The sequence below is a fragment of the Hibiscus syriacus genome, unplaced genomic scaffold, assembly GCF_006381635.1.
Source record: "Hibiscus syriacus cultivar Baekdansim isolate YM2019G1 unplaced genomic scaffold, ASM638163v2 tig00111402_pilon, whole genome shotgun sequence".
Lineage (NCBI taxonomy): Eukaryota > Viridiplantae > Streptophyta > Magnoliopsida > Malvales > Malvaceae > Hibiscus > Hibiscus syriacus.
In genome coordinates, this window is record NW_024063082.1 from 2,710,567 (window position 1) to 2,731,033 (window position 20,467).

Here is a 20,467-nt window from a genome sequence, read left to right on the forward strand (position 1 = left end):
GTACGCGGGAAATAATGTTTGGAGACGTGACGGTTTTTATTGGTGGCTGTTATGGGTTTTGGATTGATGAGCTAAGGAAAAAAACAGAGACGTTTCGGCCGCCAGTCGAAGTGAAAAATATTTTTCCCTAAAAATATAAATTTAAACAAACTACATATGGAAATTGATTTGAAAATTTAATTATATTTATAAGCGAAATGTTTGAACTCATTGGTATCATATTTAATAAAAATGAAAAAAGGTTTTTGATAGCAGCATCCGGTTGAGAGCTGAAAAATTAGACGATAATTCTTTCGTTCTAAAAAGACGTAATTTTGTTCTAATGAATCAAACCATAAGACACTCTGCTGAATAACCACTTGGCATTACGAATTATAAGAAAGACTTCAAAATAAAACTTGAATCAACAGACTGATATCATTGTTCATTCAGGTCGATATTACTGTGTTCCGCAACCTGTAAACATTTCACTTAAGGCAAAAGCAGAAAGAGTTTGAATATCCATGCCTCCTGGATACTCCAATTTAGTTTGCACGGCTTCCTATAACATCAAGTCCCATCTCGGTGGGATCAGTTGCCCGCGGCTCTACTTGAATACCATCCAACTCTCTCTTGAACCTGTCCTTTGCGCTTGCGTAAATCATCTAGCTTCTCACCCTCGAGGTGTCCGGAGACCTTGAAACATACATAAACAGCAATGACTAAAATGTCCAAGGCACGGGAAAGTTAAAAACCACTAATAGTTTTGACCATGATAATACCATGCAATGAAGAAAATCCTGCTTTTCTGGCAATTCTCAGCAGTCACAAAGTCGAAATCATATACGGCATATCAACACTCATCAGCTGGGAGGCTTGCAGTGAAATCATCATAACTTTGAGTTGGCTCACCAAGATTCTCTACAACCACCTGCTTTTAACTCTAGAAACGGTAAGTTCTTTTAGCCTTTAACTCTAGAAACTTCGGCTTGCAGTCATCGTGCACAGCCATTCCAAAAGTTGTGTTTTGCCTGTAACAGAAGTGTTCATAACATGCATAAGCTTACATACAACAACGACCCCTTCAAACTAATTAATCCATCAGCTTTTCCGACTTCTTTTTTCTTCCTTTGTCAAGCATTCCCAAGACAAAATCATGAACACTAGAAAAATCTCATGTTCATGAATTCTCTCCAACAACAACAATCACCCCTGAAAATGATAGCCCAACTTCCTCAACAAACCCACAAATCTAACAATCTAGGCCATCCAATCCACGCTTACTTTCCAGGGCTTTGAATTTCAGATACATTTAACAGCCCTAAGAGCAATATCCCAAACCTAGAGTATTAAATAACAGGGGCCACAATGAGAGGTAAAGTCAACCACCTTACTTGAGACAAATTCAAGCAAAACAGCTACAATAATAATAACAAAAACAAAGGTAGTAGGACAAAAAAATTCTGAGGTGAGGCATATGCACTTGTGGGACAAAAAAAAAAACCTTCAGCATTAAACAAGAAATGAGTAAATCAACAATCTAAACTCGAAAACATAATCTATCCACAAATGGACATCGGAAGAATGATCAAGAAATTCCAATTTGAAACAGAAAATAAATGCAGATGTCAGGATTAACAAGCCAATACACATACACAAGTGTTCTATTAAACATTATAATGGTTACGAATATTTGTATTCGAAAAACATATTTCCAAAGGAATCAAAACGTCAGATATCCATGGATGTTAAGTTGTTAACAGAAGCATCTGTTTTACCTACAAAAATGTTCTCAATTTCGATACGGCTTTAAACATCCAAAACAACAACAAAACATCAAGCCGCTAGCAAGAGATCAAACAATGAACAGTTATTCTATCATTAAATCATCTCCTCGATTAAAAATTCTGAAAATGAAATCCAGTAATCATATAGCTTAAATTCAAACTAAGTTAAAGATCTATGTTCAAAGTAAATGATAAATCAGATGTACATTTTTGAAAAAGAAAAATCAACAGTAAGTCAATGTCTCAATGAAGAACAGATCAGAGAAAGACTAGTTGAACTAAAATGAAAAATAACAAAACAGAAAAAAAAAAATTAAGGAATATGAAAAACTCACCATGGCTTTTTGGACCGAACTTACGGAGAGAATCTGAAAGGCAGTCTCGAAGAGACAGTAAGATGAAAAATATAGGACTTCTACCCTTATCTATTTGTACTCTCTCCTTTCTTTTCCCTTTTTTTTTCTGTGGAGTGAAAATAAGAAGAATAAAATACACAAATTATTCTAATTGTAAAATATTATTTTATTAAATCTCATGATAATGAAAAATTATAAAATGATATTTTAATTATAATATATTATTTTATTGAATCTTCGATCATTAACTTATTGAATGAGATATATTAAAATTATATTCTAATGATGTCTATTGGTACCACCATTACTTTTAAATATTTTGAACTACCATTATTTTTAAACACTGACTCGATAATATAATGTTTTAAGCACATACTCAATGTCATATTGTAAACGAATATTTTATTCATAAAATATAACTAAAATAATTTTAGGATCATATTTTATCATATCTTAGTCAACATATTAACATCCATATGAGACAGTTGTCAAGTTTTTAATGAAGATGAATGAGTTTGGAATATATGAATAACTGAATTATCATTTTATAACTTTTAATAATTAGAAGATTTAACAAAACAATACTATATAATTGAGTAAATATTTTATAACTTTTAATATATGGATGTGAGGGTTGTTTTGGCAGTCGGTTTTCGACTCGGATTCGGAACAATTTGATCCGATCCATAAACAAAACAATCTGTTTAATTAGCTAGGCTTTTTCGGCATGGCTCCTTCAATCCAGCAGCTGATTTTACGAGGTCCATAGCATAAACTCAAAGGGGTCATTTTCGTAACTGCAAACCCAAATCTATTGGGAGCCTTTAAAAGCCGAAACCCCTAATTCTCCCTCAACACTCTTTAATCTGCTGCCATTTTTGCTGTAAACATTCATGCCCCTCACAAGTTAAGATCCAACTATTTCTTCCAACTTCATCGTTGATCGTTGTATAAAATTGATATTTTGTTTGACTTCAGATAGAACTATTGTTTGAATTTTATGGTTCATATTTTCTAATGTTCGTTTTTTGTTATCATTTTGCATGTTTTTATCTCCCGCATCCGAAAAATAATTTGAAAGTGCTTTGAGATTATAGGCAAGTTGAGGAAACAATCTGTTATATTGTTATGAATTGACCATATTCTAGCATAAAGCGGCTTAGAAATCAACCCGACTTTTGAACTGTTATGCTGTGTTTAGGAGCATAAATTAGTTGAATCTCGATATGATTATATATCTACTAGGTAGAAAAAAAATTCAAATTAAATTTCTCAAATAAATCTTTGAATTTGAGAAATAATAATCAATGTCACGTCTATTTGTGTTTTTATCATACAACTGGCATTATTTTTGACATCTAGTCCAACACTTGCTTATTGTATTATTGTATATGTAACTGTAAGTTTTTAATTGTTACATTCATTATAAAAAATCAGCAGCAGCAGCTTACATTTGAAAGGGTGGTGAGGGTCAGCGTTTTGAATGATGCACTAAAGAGCATGTACAATGCAGAGAAGAGGGGCAAACGACAGGTCATGATCAGGCCTTCCTCAAAAGTGATCATTAAGTTCCTCTTGGTCATGCAGAAGCACGGTTTGTTGGCTTTACTCTCTATGCTTCTTTATTAACTATTGAATACATGGTAATGTGAAAGTTTATACATATGCCTTTTCGATTGTTGTTACAGGTTACATTGGAGAATTTGAGTATGTTGATGACCATAGGGCTGGCAAAATTGTGGTTGAACTGAACGGGAGGCTTAACAAGTGTGGGGTAATTAGTCCTCGGTTTGATATTGGAGTCAAAGAGATCGAGGGTTGGACTGCTAGGCTTCTTCCTTCGAGACAGGTTAGCTTAAAATATTTTTTGATATGTTTTCTTTGTGTATCATGCTTTTGTATGAATTAATTTTTGCTAAGATTGATAAATTTGTCCAAAGAAAGGAACTAAATAATTTTTAGTAGTATAAATTTATATTGCTTGGACTCTTCATTATCGAGTTTGACACTTATCTACAGCACTTGAATATGGAGATATGACCTCCAAGGATCTTTCAAATATATGGAAAAACTTTTAAAAATCTAACCATACCTGTGTCCGACACTTGAACTCCAGTCCGAGTCATATGTATAAATGACATAAAGTACAAACCAAAATCATAAACCTTAGGTTATTCTTCACGGTTAATTAATTTACTTTTCATTGTAATAAACATTATATATTAGGCAATAGTTTACAACTTTAGTTATCATTTTCAATCTGTTGGGTTAAGATGTTTTTGTAAGGCAAAATCCCTGGCACACAATAACTTGAGCTCTCTTCTTGATGATGACCAATCTCAAATTGAGTTTGGTTTTTAGAGCCGAATCTGAATTACTTGCGAACATGTATTCCATTTACACCTTAGTTGATAGAAGTTTATGAAGTACAAATCAATTGCAATAAATTTTTTGTTTATTGCAGTTTGGGTATATTGTGCTCACTACATCTGCTGGCATCATGGACCATGAGGAAGCTAGAAGAAAGAATGTTGGTGGAAAAGTACTTGGTTTCTTCTATTGAGTCAAATTTCTGATAATTTCATTTTCATTATTATTCAAAAATTTCTTCATGTAGAACTCATAGTCTACAACAGTTGTACTTTTGTACCGGGAATTATAGTTTGTGACTTTGTGTTTTTTGTTATAATGTTTGGGATTATGTATGGTTTCACGTAGACTATACTTTTGTCTTTTGATTCAAAGGTTACCCATTAAAATAAAGGGTGGAGCATTATAGTCACTGAAATTTGAAATTTAGTTTCAGATTAATGTCATGTTTTTAAGAATTATTGTCGAAAACAGTTAATCTTCGGGTTTAAATAGGTAATATAAATATTTTTCCCTCAGTTTTCTTTCTCGTTTTGTATTGCCAAAGCACTTTCTTTCAACGATCGCTCGGTCTCTTTCGGCCTTTTTTTTTTATCCTTTTGACCTTGCCATTTTGCTTTAGGTTTTTGTCATTCGAAGGTCTTCGGGTTATTCATTTGAGGTCTCTCGAGGTTTGATTTTTGTAGCAGGTTCCTGCAGGGATTAATGAAGGGTTTTGTCAATCCTGTTTCCTTTTGTTTGTTTAGTTTTTTTCTCCACTTCTTCACCAGCGCAGTGAAGACTTTTATTGTTTGACATCGGTATTTCTGAGCTTTGTTATCTCGATTTTCTATTGATTTCGTTGTTTCCTTTTGTTAATTTCACCAGTGACGAGGGTCTCATTCTTTCGATATAAAGAAATCTTATCCGACCTTAAAAATCTTCCGACCATACTCTCATATTTACTAAAGTTGATCAGTTCTGCCCGTGTCTGCTCTTATTATCTTTCGTTTAGGGATATAAATAAATCTAGTTTCAATGAATAAAATTATATTCATATTGGTTGTTTTTTTTTTTTCAAGTAGTTCATGTTGATTTAAAATTTTAGTTTTAAGTTTATGTCCGTTCTTTTAATATTCACGGACATGTTTATTCATGAACATCTTTATTTAATGTTAGACACTCAATACTCCATATTATTCTTTTATTTGCAAGTAAAAGAACAATGGTGAAATTACAGGGCCTTGGCCTTGAGGATATTAAGGGTTGGAATCAGGCATGTTTCCTGCTTCTTATCAGGAAAATACTGTTGAAAGATGGTTCGATCTGGGTAGCTTGGCTGCATTCCTACATCATGAAGGAGAATTCCTTTTGGGATATTGGTTGTGCTCAGAATTTCAGTTGGGCTTGGAGGAATATTCTACAGCTTAGAACTAAAGCTGCTTCGATCCAGGGATTGTTGTCTCTTGGTACTGTAGCTATGTTTTGGCAGGAGATTCGGTATAAAAAGGAGAAGGTTCCTTGGGAGATATTGGTCTGGCATCCGGGGCACATCCCTAAAAATGCTTTAATCTCAAGGATGGCGATTTTGGACTGGTTACTTACTAAGAGCAGGCTTCTTTCTTTTGGTTTGGCCATTGATGGTGAGCGTGATTTATGCATGAAGGAGAGTGAGACTAGGGAGCATTTGTTTTTTGAGTGTGAGGTATTTCGACTTATTTGGAGTAGTATTCTGGCTCTTTGCAGGTAGAACAGGCCTGAGATGAACTGGAGTGACGAGCTTGAATGGGCGTGTCGTAGGCTTAAAGGGAAGTCTTTGAGGGCTTGGGTGTTGAAGCTGGCATGGAATAGTTCTATTGCTGTTGGAAAGCCAGGAATCATAAACTGTCTCGGGATAGCTTGCTTACTGCCTCTGAGATGGTGGATCAAGTGAAGGAGATAGTAAGGCTAAAATTGTTGGGGAATAAATTGAACAGGGAAGGCCATTTAAATAGAGATATTTGTATAGCTCGACTGCTTGAGTAAGGTATTTGTTATTTGTTCTGTCTATAGGTTTTGTTGGCTTAGGGGTGGTTCTGTAGGTTTTCTGCCTTTGTTTGATGTAGAGATGGTTGCAGCTTTGGTTTGGTATAATGCAATTACTCATAAAAAAATGGTGAAATTACATCACTAGTCTTAATTTCTTTAAGTTTCATAGTTTGAACTTATAGTTTACTTTATGTTCACTTTAGTCCTCGTCTTCGACAATATTTAAAATGTAAAAAAAATAGAACCGAGTAAACGATCCAATAAAAAAATTCAATATTAATTTATGTAACTTAATAGACAAATATAAATATATATTATGCGAATGAGTCGTACATAATTTGTCAAATATTCCCGATTATTTGCTCTATTTTTATTTTCTGAATGGATTTTTATTCAAGGTTTTATGTTATCAGGGAGAATAGGAAAAATGATCTAGGTAGCATTAGGTTTATTAAAGACAACAATGGTACTCTTTTAGTGAAAGAACATGATATTAAGAGGGTTTGGAGTAGTTACTTTTTTGGTTTATTTAATGACGGTGCCTCTCCCTATAGAGATAGTATCGTTGATGGGTCAGCCGACCATCATACTACGGCCAATGACTGCCCTACAAGTAGGATTGGGTTTGAGGAAGTCATAATGGCTCTTAGAAAGATGGAGAGGGACAAAACTATCGGTCTAGATCAAATTCCTATCACTGTGTGGTTGGCACTAGGAGAAGATGGAGTTATGTGGTTGACCAACATCTTTAATATTATTTTAGAGATTGCCAAGATGCCAGAGGAGTGAAGAGAGTCTACGGTGATACCAATCTATAAGAAAAAAGGAGATCCACAACGTTGTGGCAACTACATAGGTATTAAACTACTCAGTCACACCATGAAGTTATGGGAAATGGTGATAGAGGCTAGGTTGAGACAGGTTGCTGCAGAAAACCAATTTGGCTTTATGTCAGACAGGTCTACTACGGAGGCGATTCATCTACTTCGACGGCTTATGGAGAAATATAGGGAAAAAAATAGAGATCTTCACATGGCGTTCATTGACCTTGAGAAGGCGTATGATAGCGTTCCCCGCGATACGATTTGGAAGACCTTGGAAACGAGACGGATCCCAACTGCTTATATCCGGGCGATTCGTGATATGTACTGTAGATCTACTACATACGTAAGAACTACAGTTGGCGAACACCGAGGCATTCCCAGTGGAAATCGGACTTCACCAGGGGTCGGCTCTTAGCCCTTACATCTTCGCCTTGATTATGGACGACATCTATTGTGCGACACCAGACGGTGTCCCATGGTGTATGCTTTTCGCTGACGACATTGTCCTAGTTGCTGAAACTAAAACTGAGCTGAATAGTTGACTGGTTACCTGGAAGACTGCTTTGGAAGAAAAAGGTCTAAGGATTAATATTAAAAAGACAGAGTATTTATGTTCAAACTTCATTGGGAACCAAAACGATGAAGATGTAGAAGTATGGATAGAACATGTTCTCCCCTCAAAGGATTATTTCAAGTACCTAGGGTCTATGATACATAAAGATGGGGTATAGATGATGACGTTACACACAGTATTAAGGCGGGATGGCTAAGGTGGAGGGCTGCTACTGGGGTTTTGTGTGACAAGAAGGTGCCTTTAAAACTTAAGGGAAAATTTTATAGAATGACAATAAGACCAGTGCTGTTGTATAGATCAAAATGTTGGGCAATCAAGAAGGATCACGTAAGGAGGATGGAGGCCGCAGAAATGAGAATGCTACGATGGGCATGTGGTAGGACTCTGTGGGACATGACACCAAACTCTGCTATTAGGATGTCCTTGGGGGGTGCTTGTATCCGAAAAAATGAGGGAAGGAAGACTAAGGTGGTTTTGGCATGTCCTTAGGCGACAACCGTCGGATGAGGTCAGGAGGGTAGAGTCGATTACAATCGACGGTGCCAGAAGGAGAGGACGACCAAGGCGGAAGTGGGGAGACTGCTTGAGATCTGATTTGAAGGATTTAACCCTTACCGAGGACATGACCTCTGACAGGAAAGTATGGAGACTTAAGACCAGGGTAGCCGAGTAGTGCGGGTCACATCCATTAGGTGTATCATCTCTGTCTTCTTTTAATGTCTTTGTAGTAATTTCCATGACGACTACTTTTTTATACGTTTCTACCATTGAAATCTATGAAGGCTTTTAACTAGGGTAGTGGAGTAGTGTTGCCTAAGTTTAGGTTTTAACCTATTTGACTTTATTCCTTATCGTAGCTTGATATGGTTGACTTCTGTGTATCATTCTCTTCATGTGTCCTCTTTTTACATTTAGCCGGGTCTTACGTTTCTGTTTATATGCAGATGTTTTTACGCACAGATTTATTAGCAGAGACTACTTCTCATTACAGACACGCATATGAAGATTGTTCAACTATATATTTATTTATTTATACATGCATTGCATTTTATCTTTATTTTTAATTTTTCTGACTGTCGGATGTCTTCTACGGAAGCTGCTCTCAACCTGGCGTTGGGGGCAGCCTACTACCCTACCTCCCCTATCCCATTGCATATGGGAATAGGGTTCTGTTGTTGTTGTTGTATAACTAGTCTTATTTGATACTTAATTATCTGTTTAATTATCATCCTTGTGTATCTGCTTGCATGCGCAGGGAGGAATGAGGGCACCCGAAGTATAATAAAAGGTACGAAGAAAGGAAGAGAAAGCGAACTCTGCGCGTTTTCTCATTTATGATTAAAAAAATGAGAAAATAAATAAGGAGAGTAAACCACTGAACTTCAAATTGAACTTGCAATAGCCTTTCAAACTTTTTGCAGACCTTTCATTTGTTCTAGTTTTTCGAAGATCTCCGTCTCATTCTCCGATCATGTATTCCTTTTGTTTTGGTTTACTTATTTAGTTACGTGGATTAGAGTGTGGAAATGTCTGCTTCTTGATTCCGATTTTTCTTTTTTGGATTATGATTCGAGAAGTTTTCTTTGTTTGGTGAAATTCGTCAATGACTGCTCCACCAGCAAGAGCTAGAGCTGTTTATGATTACCTCATAAAGCTTCTATTGATCGGCGAAGCGGTTCGTTGATCTCTACAACATTTTTCCCTCTCCTTTTCCATGGAACCTAACATATCTCTGAATTTTACCAATCATAACCTTCTCGTTTAGATTTATTTTCAGTTTTGTTTCTACGATTTGGATGAGTTTCATGGGATTCATTTATGGGTTTTGAGAGTTAAAGACCGTTGAAGAATCAAAATTGGGAGCATTTACTAGTTAAGTAATTGTCTGTTGATTTTACTGAATACAATTAGGTAGGAGTGGCAGTAGCTCTATGCACTTAATTTATGGTTATTTGAATTTGATAATATGCTGGTTTCTTAACTTTTAATTAATCTACATTTCAGATTTGGCATGAAGTTCTTTTGCAAGAAATGTTTGGTGGTTTTGTTTTTAGTTTGAAATTTTGATGCCTTCATAATCTGATATGCATTCGAAGCTTTGCTCAGAGGACTTCAACGTTTTCTGTTATTTACATATGTAGGTGTTGGTAATAGTTGCCTTCTTCTGCGGTTCTCTGATGGTTCCTTCACAACCAGTTTTATCACCACCATTGGGTGCGAATTTTGCAGCTTGAGCCATTTCGTCTCGTTTCTTTTATATAGATGAACTTGCCTGACTTGAACAGCACGACTCTTCCATGTGCAGTATTGATTTTAAGATAAGAACCACTGAGCTTGATGGAAAACGAATTAAGCTCCAAATTTGGAATACAGCTGGACAGGAGAGGTTTCGGACAATCACAACCGGTGAGTACTTAGAAATTTATTTTGGAGCCAAATTTATAAAATCATCAAGGCATTGTGATCCTTCACAATTGGTAATGCATCATACAATGACTGAGAAATTACCTTGAACAATTCCATTGACATCCATTTACTGCCTTGGTCTGTGGTTTAGGAGTCTTACATGCACACTAATAATCGCTGAAATCATTCTTAAACTTCTTAGGTCTGCTCTTTTTTTAGCAATCATTTTCTTGGTACTTTAAATTAGAGAGGCTGCTAAATGGTTTCCATTTAAGCATGGCAATTTCAAGCGTGATGCAAATGGTTACAGGGTTACTGCCTGGGAACTTGTTCTTCTTTGTCTGATTCTAACTTTGGGAGAGTTTTTCACCATTGTATGGTATACAACTTTGTGGTCTGGGCATATCACTCGGGTGTTTCGAAATGTAAAGTTCTCTTAGAGAAAAATGAAATTCTTATCATTTTGATATTTGGTAATTTAAATCTTCTGTGGGCTGGTTTATGAAAGTAGATATATCCCTTGTATTGCATTACTCCAAGGGGTCTCCCCTTATGCATCTTTTTCTTGTACTTTTAACAGCTTATTATCGTGGTGCTATGGGAATCTTGCTGGTCTATGATGTCACAGATGAATCATCCTTCAACAGTAAATCTCATTCTCTTGCTTTCACTTAATGGCTGATTCTTGCTTTGTCGTTTGACCTTACATTTTAACTTACTTTTCTCAATTGTTTTCTTATTTGTTAGTATCCTCTTATTAATCATTTAAAGATTAAAGCTATGCTTCTGTTAAATCCCTTAAAGAGTGGCTTCTTTCCTTGCAGATATTAGGAATTGGATTCGGAACATTGAACAGCATGCATCTGATAATGTTAACAAGATATTGGTAGGGAACAAGGCAGACATGGATGAAAGCAAAAGGGTATGTTGCTCCCAACAAAATTTTAGTAGATAACGTCTTATGATTATATTGTCATTTAGTATGCTTTGCATGTTATACAAGTCAGCTAAGAGTGCTGTAGGATCAGTACTTCTTGACCTAGAAATTGAAGATAACTTTTTTCGTGCAACTCATTCCTAAACAATTGTTTTAATTATACAAAACAATTAGTTCTAAACCCCTGTATGAATGCATCTATTTTCTGATCTTACTCTTTGTTTTCCCCCCTTTTCAGGCTGTGCCTACCTCAAAGGGACAAACACTTGGTGATGAGTATGGAATAATTTTTTTTGAAACCGTAAGCAATGCTTGATGATTCTTGTTGCTTTTTGAAATCTAGATTTACCGTGTTGTGTATGCTGAAAGAAACTGTGTCATGCAGAGTGCAAAGACAAATATAAATGTGGAGGAAGTTTTCTTTTCAATGGCGAAGGACATAAAACAAAGACTCGCTGATACCGACTCTAGGGCTGAGGTATTCAAATTGCCTGAAAACAAAACTCATTAAAAGAAAATTAGGCTCTTATGACTATAAAAGCATATCTATCTTATAATTATGGAATTTGTTTTGTATGGTTGCAGCCTTCGACCATCAAGATCAATCAACCTGACGCAGCAGGTGGGGCAGGTCAAGCTGCACAAACATCGGGTTGCTGTGGTTCAACCTAAGGCGATTAGATTTGGTCCAACACGAGTAAATATTGGATCTTAAACTTCCATTAAAAAGAAAGTTGTGGAAACTAATGGAATTGAATGCAAGATGGGTGCTTGTGTTTTGGTCGTGTTTTTCCGCTCCCTCTCCCTATCTTAAACTAATGGCATTGAATGCATGATGGGTGCTTGTCATTAAGATGAATTGAAAGTTGTGGGAGATTGGACAGGTATAAAAGTGATCGCCAATATTTGGCAAATCAGAATCGGCGATCAACTGATCCGGCTTGTGATTAAGCTTAGTATGCTTCTTTAGGAACTGATAATTGTTCGATGTGGTCGCATAGCCTGTGGCTTTGTATTTACAAATGTATGATTAATGGATGATCTTTAGTATCATCAAAGCTTACATTCCATTTTAGGAGGAAGGGATGTTCTAGCCAGGACGCGATCTTGAGGCTTTGAATCCTAAGGTGTCAATATAAAGCTTTAACAATTTGTCGAGGAGTCGGTATTTGCTGTTCAGGTCGATTGAAAGGCACATAAATGACTGTAATTGGATGTGGAATGAAAGTATGACCCGGCCGGTTGGTTAATGTGCTTTATTCGCTTGCTCTTTTCTTGAGGGATCGATATTTGTTGTTTGAAAGGTGTAGAAATAACTAGAACGGGATGCATGATGCAAGTATGATCTAATTATTGTGCCTCTGTCTCCCAAGGGAGAATGTTCATCGGATACAATTGCACGGGTAGTGGCAACAAAACTTTTAATTAAAATTTTAATCTAATGGTAAATTATATCATTTTAATCTTAATTAAATATGTAATATATATAATTAATCTGTCAAAGTTATAATTAAATTTACATTTAATATGATTATTTAACCAGAACACGTATACGGACACATCATTATCATAATAAATTATAAATCTAACCCTATATATAAAAAAAAGTCATTTTGTAGCACCCCAGGCTATCTTATTAACGCTTTGTTTTGTCCACCCTAATACCTACCTTCAACGACCGATCGAACGCACATATGATACCACGTCTCAAGTTATTTCATAGAGAGATTGCGGCATTTACTTACCCATTTTTCCATGCTCATTATTTATGAAAGAGATTGATATTCTTTTCCTAGATTCTGATAAAAACATATATCTGTTCATATAATTAATCTCGCTTTTTACTTCTTCCTTTCCATAGCAATAAAGGTGTGCTGATGAAGCCTGAAACGATTCTGGAAACGTGTTGGAGATAGTTTATTCTTCTTAAATCTCCATTCACACTTGTTTCATTGTTGTTAAACGTTCGTGATAGTTTTATTATATGTAAATATACAAAAACATATGCAGATTTTTTAATAATATATAAATATGTTAATATATTAATATCGAACAAATGGTGTCTTTACAACAACAAAAAAAGGAATAAAAGGTATTCCTACATTTTTAAAAAAAAAATTAAGAAATCTATAGCCATGATTTGGAAACCAGAAACAGAAAAGAATATCCTATATGAACAAATGAACAATCGGCGTAGGCGGCGGCGCCACCTTCTCCAACTTGAAATCCAAATCAGTTCCGCAAGTCCCCAGTTTCAGATCAAGACACAAACCACCGTCAGCACCACCGTCGGGTTTCTTCATCTCTGAAAATAAATCATGTCGGTTAACCAATCCTTCATTGGAAGCAGCCCTATGTCTCCTCATGTGACCTCCAAGAGCTTGACCGATAGGGAATTCCAGCCCGCAAATAGAACACTCGTGTGTTTTAGGCTTCTTGGGTGATGAAACAGTCATATCCTCGGTTAGCCTCGGCTTCTTGTGGCTTGCACGATGGCCTCCAAGTGCTTGAAAAGACGAAAACCTTTTATCGCATGTCTTGCATGCAAATACACGACTCTGATGCATGTTATTATGCTTTGATGGGTCGATTTGGCCAACTTTTGATAACAACATCAAGCAATTCGCCATTGCCATCGTCTCAATATCTCCACTTTCTCTACCTCTCTTCATTGTAGCCATATATAAAAGAAACACGGGAAATCTATATATGTGTGTGTTTGATGATGAAAATTTGATGTTTTAGACAATTGATTTCTGGAGTTCATAATTTATAGGTAGAAGTTGCCGAGTGTGGGGGCTTACTTGGAAACTTCAAAAAGACGGATTTGTCAAAGCAAATCTTATCGGCTAAGGAAGTAAAGAGGGGCGGAATTGGAATTCCATAAGCCGTCACCATCGGTATGTTAGCGTCACCGCGTAGCGGAGCAAGAAACAGTCGATAGAGGCAACTCAGCTACGACAAGTAGGAGCGGTTGTTATTGTACTTTAAGACTTATTGGTAAAGTAATAAATCAACGCGGTCCTTCCTTCTTAATTTCACACTACCCTTTGTTGAATTCTAGAATTTTATGCTTTTAATTTATACCCTACCATTATCACATCTTTGAATTTGAATATAAATCAAATCATAAGGTTTTGATTAAGAAACTAAATTAGTAATTAATCAGAACCTATTTTTATTATATTAATTTATTTTTTATAGTACATAAAACGTTTTATTTTAAAATTACTAAAAATGTTTAAATGCTATTTATATATATAATCAGATCTGAAATGTCCTTACAAAAGGCTTTGTTATTTTAAAAGTGTAAACATGAACCATTTCTTACACCGAAATCATCTGTCAAAGAACAATAAATTCATAGAGAGGAAAGCCGTAACGGTACGGGCGGCAAAATTCCACTCGACTACTTCTGGATCTGTTGAAAATAATTATCAGCCTAATTTTTTAATATTATTTTATTAGAATTTTCGGTTTTCAAATTACCCTATGTTTCATGCAAGGACTAAAAGGGAACTACGTGTTCCAAATCATAGAAGCTTCGATGTCTAGAATTTTATCCAATATAATATCAAAGTCATCTGAGAATTTTATCCGCAGTTGCTTCTACAAAGATGTAGCTTTTGGATGATTCTAAAACCAATGGTTTTTCAACATTATCATAGAATTGAGTGGGGTTACTTGCTCGACCTGATGTATTAAAGTCTATTAAATTGAATTTAAGAATAATTTTTTTTATAAACCTTGGGTAAATATAAGTTAGTGTCTGTATAAATATTTTTTATTTTTTGACAATAAACGCTTGTACCTCTAGCATACGTGGTACACGAATCAAGAACTCAGACGATAACAACAAATTCCTTAACGACTAAGGTCGTTCAATTGGTTCGTGCAAAAATTCATAAAATTTGAATTAATAATAAGCTCATAACTACTTCGTTCTTATAGACTTCGGATCGTTCCTCAAGAGAATGGAATTTAATGAATGAAATGAGAATTCGAATTGTGGAATTGTCTTTGTAAAGTAACTTTTAATCAGTTCGACTAACCACATGATTTTCAGATCAAAATTCATGCAAATATCCTGAGATTGGGGTGAGATAAGAGCTAGAGTTTGATTTTCAACATGTTTGATGACTTAGGATGACGAATTGTGGATATTATATGTATATAGGGTTAAGTTATGTTGCTTTTGAGCTCTGCAAGGCCACAAAAAGTGATCATCAGCTTAAACGTATGATGTTACCATAACGATCATTATCATCATTGAGTTTAAGTTGATGTTATACCTTATCCTGATTTAAAATTATATTTTATTTTCTTCTAAACAAATTCGAGTTTGCAGTTATAATGGTGTAAACTGATGACCTTTGTTACATCTGAGATAATCTAATAATAATAATGATTGGATGGGGATGATATTTAAATAAGTCCGACCAACAATGAATTAATTCAATTTTAGCTATGATGTTGCGATAAATAAAGGAACGAGGAGCTATGAGATAAAGTATAACATCAATCCCAAACTAGGGTTTTGCGGGAAATAATAGATTTCTGGCTTAAGAGTTATTTTGTCTCCGTACCTATGATATTTTCACATCAATTTAGTTCTCAAAGTCTGTTGATCGTTTTAAGTAATAGAATCATTAATCTTATGCGTCTGTGGATTAAGAGATTAGGTTAAAATATTTACTAAATACAACAATTAGAAAATGTTTTCAAATTTTTATTATTTATTTCAATGAAATTATAATCTCTTAATTAAGAGATTAGGTTAATTTTTTCGGTATTTTTTAACCATTGTATTTAGTAAATATTTTATTATTTATTTTTTTAATAAATGTCACATCATCATCAAGTCGCGTCAGTAATATTGGTTGATGTGAAAATTATTGTCGTTCACATATGCATAAAACTAATGATTCTGTTAATCAAAATAGACTTTGAAGGCTAAATTAACACGAAAATACTATAGAGATGAAAATGATAAATTATGTATATTACATGAAAAAAAATGCCCCTTAAACTTAGATTTTTCTAACAAAAGTGAATAATATTTCCACACGATGAATACATATGTTTAATTAAAACTAAAGAAAATGAAATAAATATTATGAAATAACCCAACTCCCATGCTAGAAACTAATAAAAGTTATTATGTTTATTACATTTTAAAATAATAAAAACTATAAAAATACAATATAAACATGTAATTAGGGGTTAGCATTCGATCGAGTTGAGTCACAAGTTTTGAGTTATTCGAGTTGATAAGTTCTATTTTAAACTCAAACTTGATTTGAAATTCTTTTGAGTCAAGCCAAGTTTATAAAATTCAAGTTGAGTTGAGTCAAGTCGAGTTTCTGTTTAAATGTAATTATAAATATTTATAATATTATGATACTATTTGATTTCAATTTAAATGTTTTTATAACAATGTACAATACATATATATTTATTCATATTTTTTTCGTATGTGATATACAAATATCATATAGAATCGAGGGATTTGACTCAAACTTGAAAATAAATCTATTAATTACTAAAAAAATTAAGTTATTCAAGTTACTATTTGAGTTGTATTTTATAACTCGATTTGAAACTAAATTTTTTTAGTTAAGTCGAATTTGTGAAATTACAGTTTAAAGTTAATTCAAGTCGATTTTTTTAATTGGGTCGAGTTTTACTCGTCCCTACATGTAATATAAGGAAATAATCACTCTACTTTAGGTAATTCTACTGTAGACAACTTTAATATACGCCTAAGGAAAGAAAGACCCTATTGGAAATGTTAATATTTTTTTAACATTTTCGATAAAGCACTGCCTAAAACATTATTATTTTTTATTGGAAATGTTAATTTTGATACCTAATTTCTGGTAGAAAAAATAACATTTTAGGTAGCGCCCAAAATTAATATTTCCGGTATAAAAAATAATGTTTTAGGTAGAGATTTACCGGAAATGTTAAACATTTTAGGTAACGCCTAATATTAATATTTCCTGTAGAAAAAAAATGTTCTAGGTAACAATTTACTGAAAATATTTTAAAAAAATATATATTAACATTTCCTTATCCGTATATTAAGGTTGTCGTACCTTATTCATCCCCTACTTTATCAAGCAAGTTGTATAACAATAAAATTGACAAAAGTGGAAATTAGTTCTGAGCACCTACTCTTTTATAAATCACTAATCAAATCATATACTGTTTAGACTCTAGTCTGAGCATAAAACTAAAAGTAATTAATCAAAACCTAATAATTTTGTGTAAATATTATATAAATTAATCAATCTAATATAAAAATAAATTATATATATTCAACACATTCATAGTATTGCAATTATTCAAACTTAATTTAAAACTTAAATGTTTGAAGAAAACATTGTAACTTGAATAGAATCAATATGCACGAAGAAATGATCTGTTATAGTTCCTATTATCTGTAATCTCTAATCAGTACCTAATTATTGTATAATTAAATTAATTAGTTTTGAGAATGAGACAAAATTACCGTATCTTCCACGGTTCCACCATGGCACCAACATATTAACATCTTATCGTTTCAAATTTTATATGTTATCGTGCCATTTTGTTAGATGACAAAATCGTTTGTTGCTGCCATGCTTGGGTGCTTATGAAAACAAATAAGTCTGACATTCTTTTTTGTAATTTTGAACTTTTTTTAAAAAAAAAATTATACCATGTTATTCTATATGTGAAAAATAATATTTTTTTGAATAATTATTATATCATTTTTATTTAATTTATTTGTAACATTAAATATAACTAAAACTTCAATATATAATATAAATTATTCGGGTAGACCAATATTCGTACATAAGTATAGAATGGTGTTCCATTGAACATTTAACGTATACCTTCTCCGTCATTTAACTTAAATTAAGGGGGATATGGATTTAAAGTGGGGCGGCCATAATTTTAGTGGTTTCCACATCATAATGGTTAAATTCTTTATTTAAGACTAATCTTTGGTTATCCTCATTCCATTTCAAAGGACCCTGACTGATAAGTTCACCATTTTAAATCATTGTACTGGTTTAGTAATTGACCGTTCAAAATTAATAATACGATTCTTAAAATAATAGGTTTAATTATGATTTTTATCCTTTTTAATTTATGATAATTAAGAATTTAGTTCCTTTATTTAGTATGCCATTAAAAGTTTCAAGTGTCAAGAGAAATTAAAAAATAAAAGAGTTGAAATGATTTAAAAAAAAAAAAAACTAAAAATTATAAGTGTCGTAGGTAAAAATAAAAAATAAAAGTCTTGAGATTTCCATAGTCATAGTTTGATATCCCAATCAAATGAGTTAATCTTTTGGGGGATGATTGATTGCAGCCTCCATTAAAATACTAAAAATTAATTACGCATGACTCCACTTTAAAAATTTCTGCAAAGCACAGCCACTTAATTTGCACTTGTAATAAAATCAGCAGTAGTCCACTTTGAACCCAACAAGATTTGATAATTACTACAACAGATGAAATCTATCACTCAGATTATTTTGCTATAATGGATCATGACATCGATAGGTTGCTACCACATATATATATATATATATATATATGAGTAGTGGAAGGCATAATTGTTCATATCAGAGAGAAAGAAAAGTGGGGGAAAATGGAAACTGTACTGAAGGATGAAACTAGAAAGGGTCCGTGGACCGAAAAGGAAGACATAGTTCTGGTGAACTTTGTGCACTTATTTGGTGATCGACGATGGGACTTTATAGCCAAAGTTTCAGGTTTGAAGGTGTGGCGGGAGACAAATATGATATAGGTAGGATTATCTGAAAGATTTGTAGGTTTTTCCATAGGAGCTTTTCTCTTTTAACCCCCGTGGATTGTTTTTGTTATAGGCTTGAATCGAACAGGCAAGAGTTGCAGGCTACGATGGGTTAATTATTTGCACCCTGGTCTCAAAAGAGGCAAGATGACACCCCAAGAAGAAAAACTCGTGCTTGATCTTCACGCCAAATGGGGAAACAGGTCTTGCTTTCTCTCTTTTGAAATTCTTGGCTTTCACTAGGGTTTATAATTCATCAATATATTTCACTTTGCAGGTGGTCAAGGATTGCTAGGAAATTGCCGGGTCGGACGGATAACGAGATCAAGAACTATTGGAGAACTCATATGAGAAAAATGGCTCAAGATAAGAAACAATCCATGTCACCATCTTCGTCTTCGTCAACTATCACTAGAGCCGATTCCTCGTCTGGGAATGTAAGTTTTTATGACACCGGAGGTCCGGAAATGGCGGTTTTCGAAGACGTTAAAGGGTACTCCATGGATGAAATCTGGAATTACATTGATATGTCTGAAGAAAAGACAATGGGATTACCTTTGTCCGGTAACAACGGTACTGAAGAAGGTTGTAACTTTTCATGCCCTTCAATGGCCTCTCCTTCATGGGATTTCTACTGGGATTATTCACTGTGGAAGATGGATGAAGAAGAGAGTAAGATGCTCGTCCCAACCAATCAAATTCAATTCATTTGTTCGTAGAACTCTAACCTGTAGAAAAAAACATGGGGTTTTCTCTAAGTTGTTGTGGTTTCATTTCCCAGTGTTTTGTATTTGTGGTTTTAGTCCTCAAAGAGAGTTGCAGAGAGAACCCTTTCTCAAAATCTCCCTTGAGGATACTTGGCATGGATGCATGTAAAATACGTCTTTGAATTTTAAATTTTCAACTTAATGTTCGGATTTGAATTCCAAACATACTCAACATCGTATTTGAATTTAATATTTATTGAATTAAAATCAAAATTGACCTAATAAATTATGTTAAGACGACCCTTGTTGGAAAAGAGAATTAATAAAAGATAGGATTGGTGATAAAAAGTTAAAGGCGTACCATTTGAACTTGAATCGCATAGTTTTAGTGAGCATTGATTCAGTAGAGGAAAGGCAACAATTAGTGATGGTGAATTAAATAGGACAGGGTATGGTCACTAAAAAGCAAGTTAAAACGAGCATCAATTTGCAGGCTTATTCCAGCAACGTCAAGTACTGTTTATGCTTTATGATATGTGGTCCTCCTCATTGAACCTTATGCTATATAGATTCTCTATTAATTTTTAGTATAATATACTTATATTTCACATTTTAAAATTTATATCGACATGGACATAAGATAAAATAAACCAATACATTCATATTAAATACATATTTGAATTTAAAATATTTTTTTAGGTATCTCTACT

The 20,467-nt window shown here is 33.9% G+C and overlaps 5 protein-coding genes and 1 pseudogene across 8 annotated transcripts; 4 read left to right on the forward strand and 2 right to left on the reverse strand.

Moving 5' to 3' along the window:
- Window positions 1–368: 368 nt before the first annotated feature.
- Window positions 369–2,194, reverse strand: LOC120161764 (annotated as a pseudogene).
- An 800-nt stretch (window positions 2,195–2,994) lies between these two features.
- LOC120161765 (40S ribosomal protein S15a-1-like) lies at window positions 2,995–4,710 on the forward strand. Its single transcript, XM_039171973.1, has 4 exons — window positions 2,995–3,005; window positions 3,560–3,716; window positions 3,811–3,971; window positions 4,587–4,710. The coding sequence occupies exons 2-4, from the start codon at window positions 3,623–3,625 to the stop codon at window positions 4,683–4,685; spliced, it is 354 nt and encodes a 117-aa protein (XP_039027904.1). The 5' UTR covers window positions 2,995–3,005; window positions 3,560–3,622; the 3' UTR covers window positions 4,686–4,710.
- A 934-nt stretch (window positions 4,711–5,644) lies between these two features.
- LOC120162129 lies at window positions 5,645–9,195 on the forward strand. Of its 2 annotated transcripts, XM_039172312.1 has the most exons (3): window positions 5,645–6,114; window positions 6,218–6,497; window positions 9,153–9,195. In XM_039172312.1, the coding sequence occupies exons 1-2, from the start codon at window positions 5,697–5,699 to the stop codon at window positions 6,235–6,237; spliced, it is 438 nt and encodes a 145-aa protein (XP_039028243.1). In that variant the 5' UTR covers window positions 5,645–5,696; the 3' UTR covers window positions 6,238–6,497; window positions 9,153–9,195. The 2 variants fall into 2 exon arrangements, with proteins under 2 accessions (XP_039028243.1, XP_039028242.1); XM_039172311.1 differs by having other exon boundaries at window positions 5,645–6,497.
- Window positions 6,866–19,790, forward strand: LOC120162128 (transcription factor MYB59-like). Of its 3 annotated transcripts, none has more exons than XM_039172310.1 (3): window positions 6,866–6,935; window positions 19,124–19,253; window positions 19,328–19,783. In XM_039172310.1, the coding sequence occupies exons 1-3, from the start codon at window positions 6,881–6,883 to the stop codon at window positions 19,767–19,769; spliced, it is 627 nt and encodes a 208-aa protein (XP_039028241.1). In that variant the 5' UTR covers window positions 6,866–6,880; the 3' UTR covers window positions 19,770–19,783. The 3 variants fall into 3 exon arrangements, with proteins under 3 accessions (XP_039028241.1, XP_039028239.1, XP_039028240.1); XM_039172308.1 differs by lacking the exon at window positions 6,866–6,935 and adding an exon at window positions 18,870–19,009 and having other exon boundaries at window positions 19,328–19,790; XM_039172309.1 differs by lacking the exon at window positions 6,866–6,935 and adding an exon at window positions 18,885–19,044.
- LOC120162131 (ras-related protein RABE1c-like) lies at window positions 9,474–11,953 on the forward strand. Its single transcript, XM_039172314.1, has 8 exons — window positions 9,474–9,567; window positions 10,033–10,111; window positions 10,203–10,303; window positions 10,884–10,949; window positions 11,128–11,225; window positions 11,479–11,541; window positions 11,626–11,718; window positions 11,826–11,953. The coding sequence occupies exons 1-8, from the start codon at window positions 9,501–9,503 to the stop codon at window positions 11,910–11,912; spliced, it is 654 nt and encodes a 217-aa protein (XP_039028245.1). The 5' UTR covers window positions 9,474–9,500; the 3' UTR covers window positions 11,913–11,953.
- Window positions 13,394–13,949, reverse strand: LOC120162130 (zinc finger protein ZAT12-like). Its single transcript, XM_039172313.1, has one exon. It carries the CDS (start codon window positions 13,919–13,921, stop codon window positions 13,409–13,411), a length of 513 nt encoding a protein of 170 aa, XP_039028244.1. The 5' UTR covers window positions 13,922–13,949; the 3' UTR covers window positions 13,394–13,408.
- Window positions 19,791–20,467: the final 677 nt, after the last annotated feature.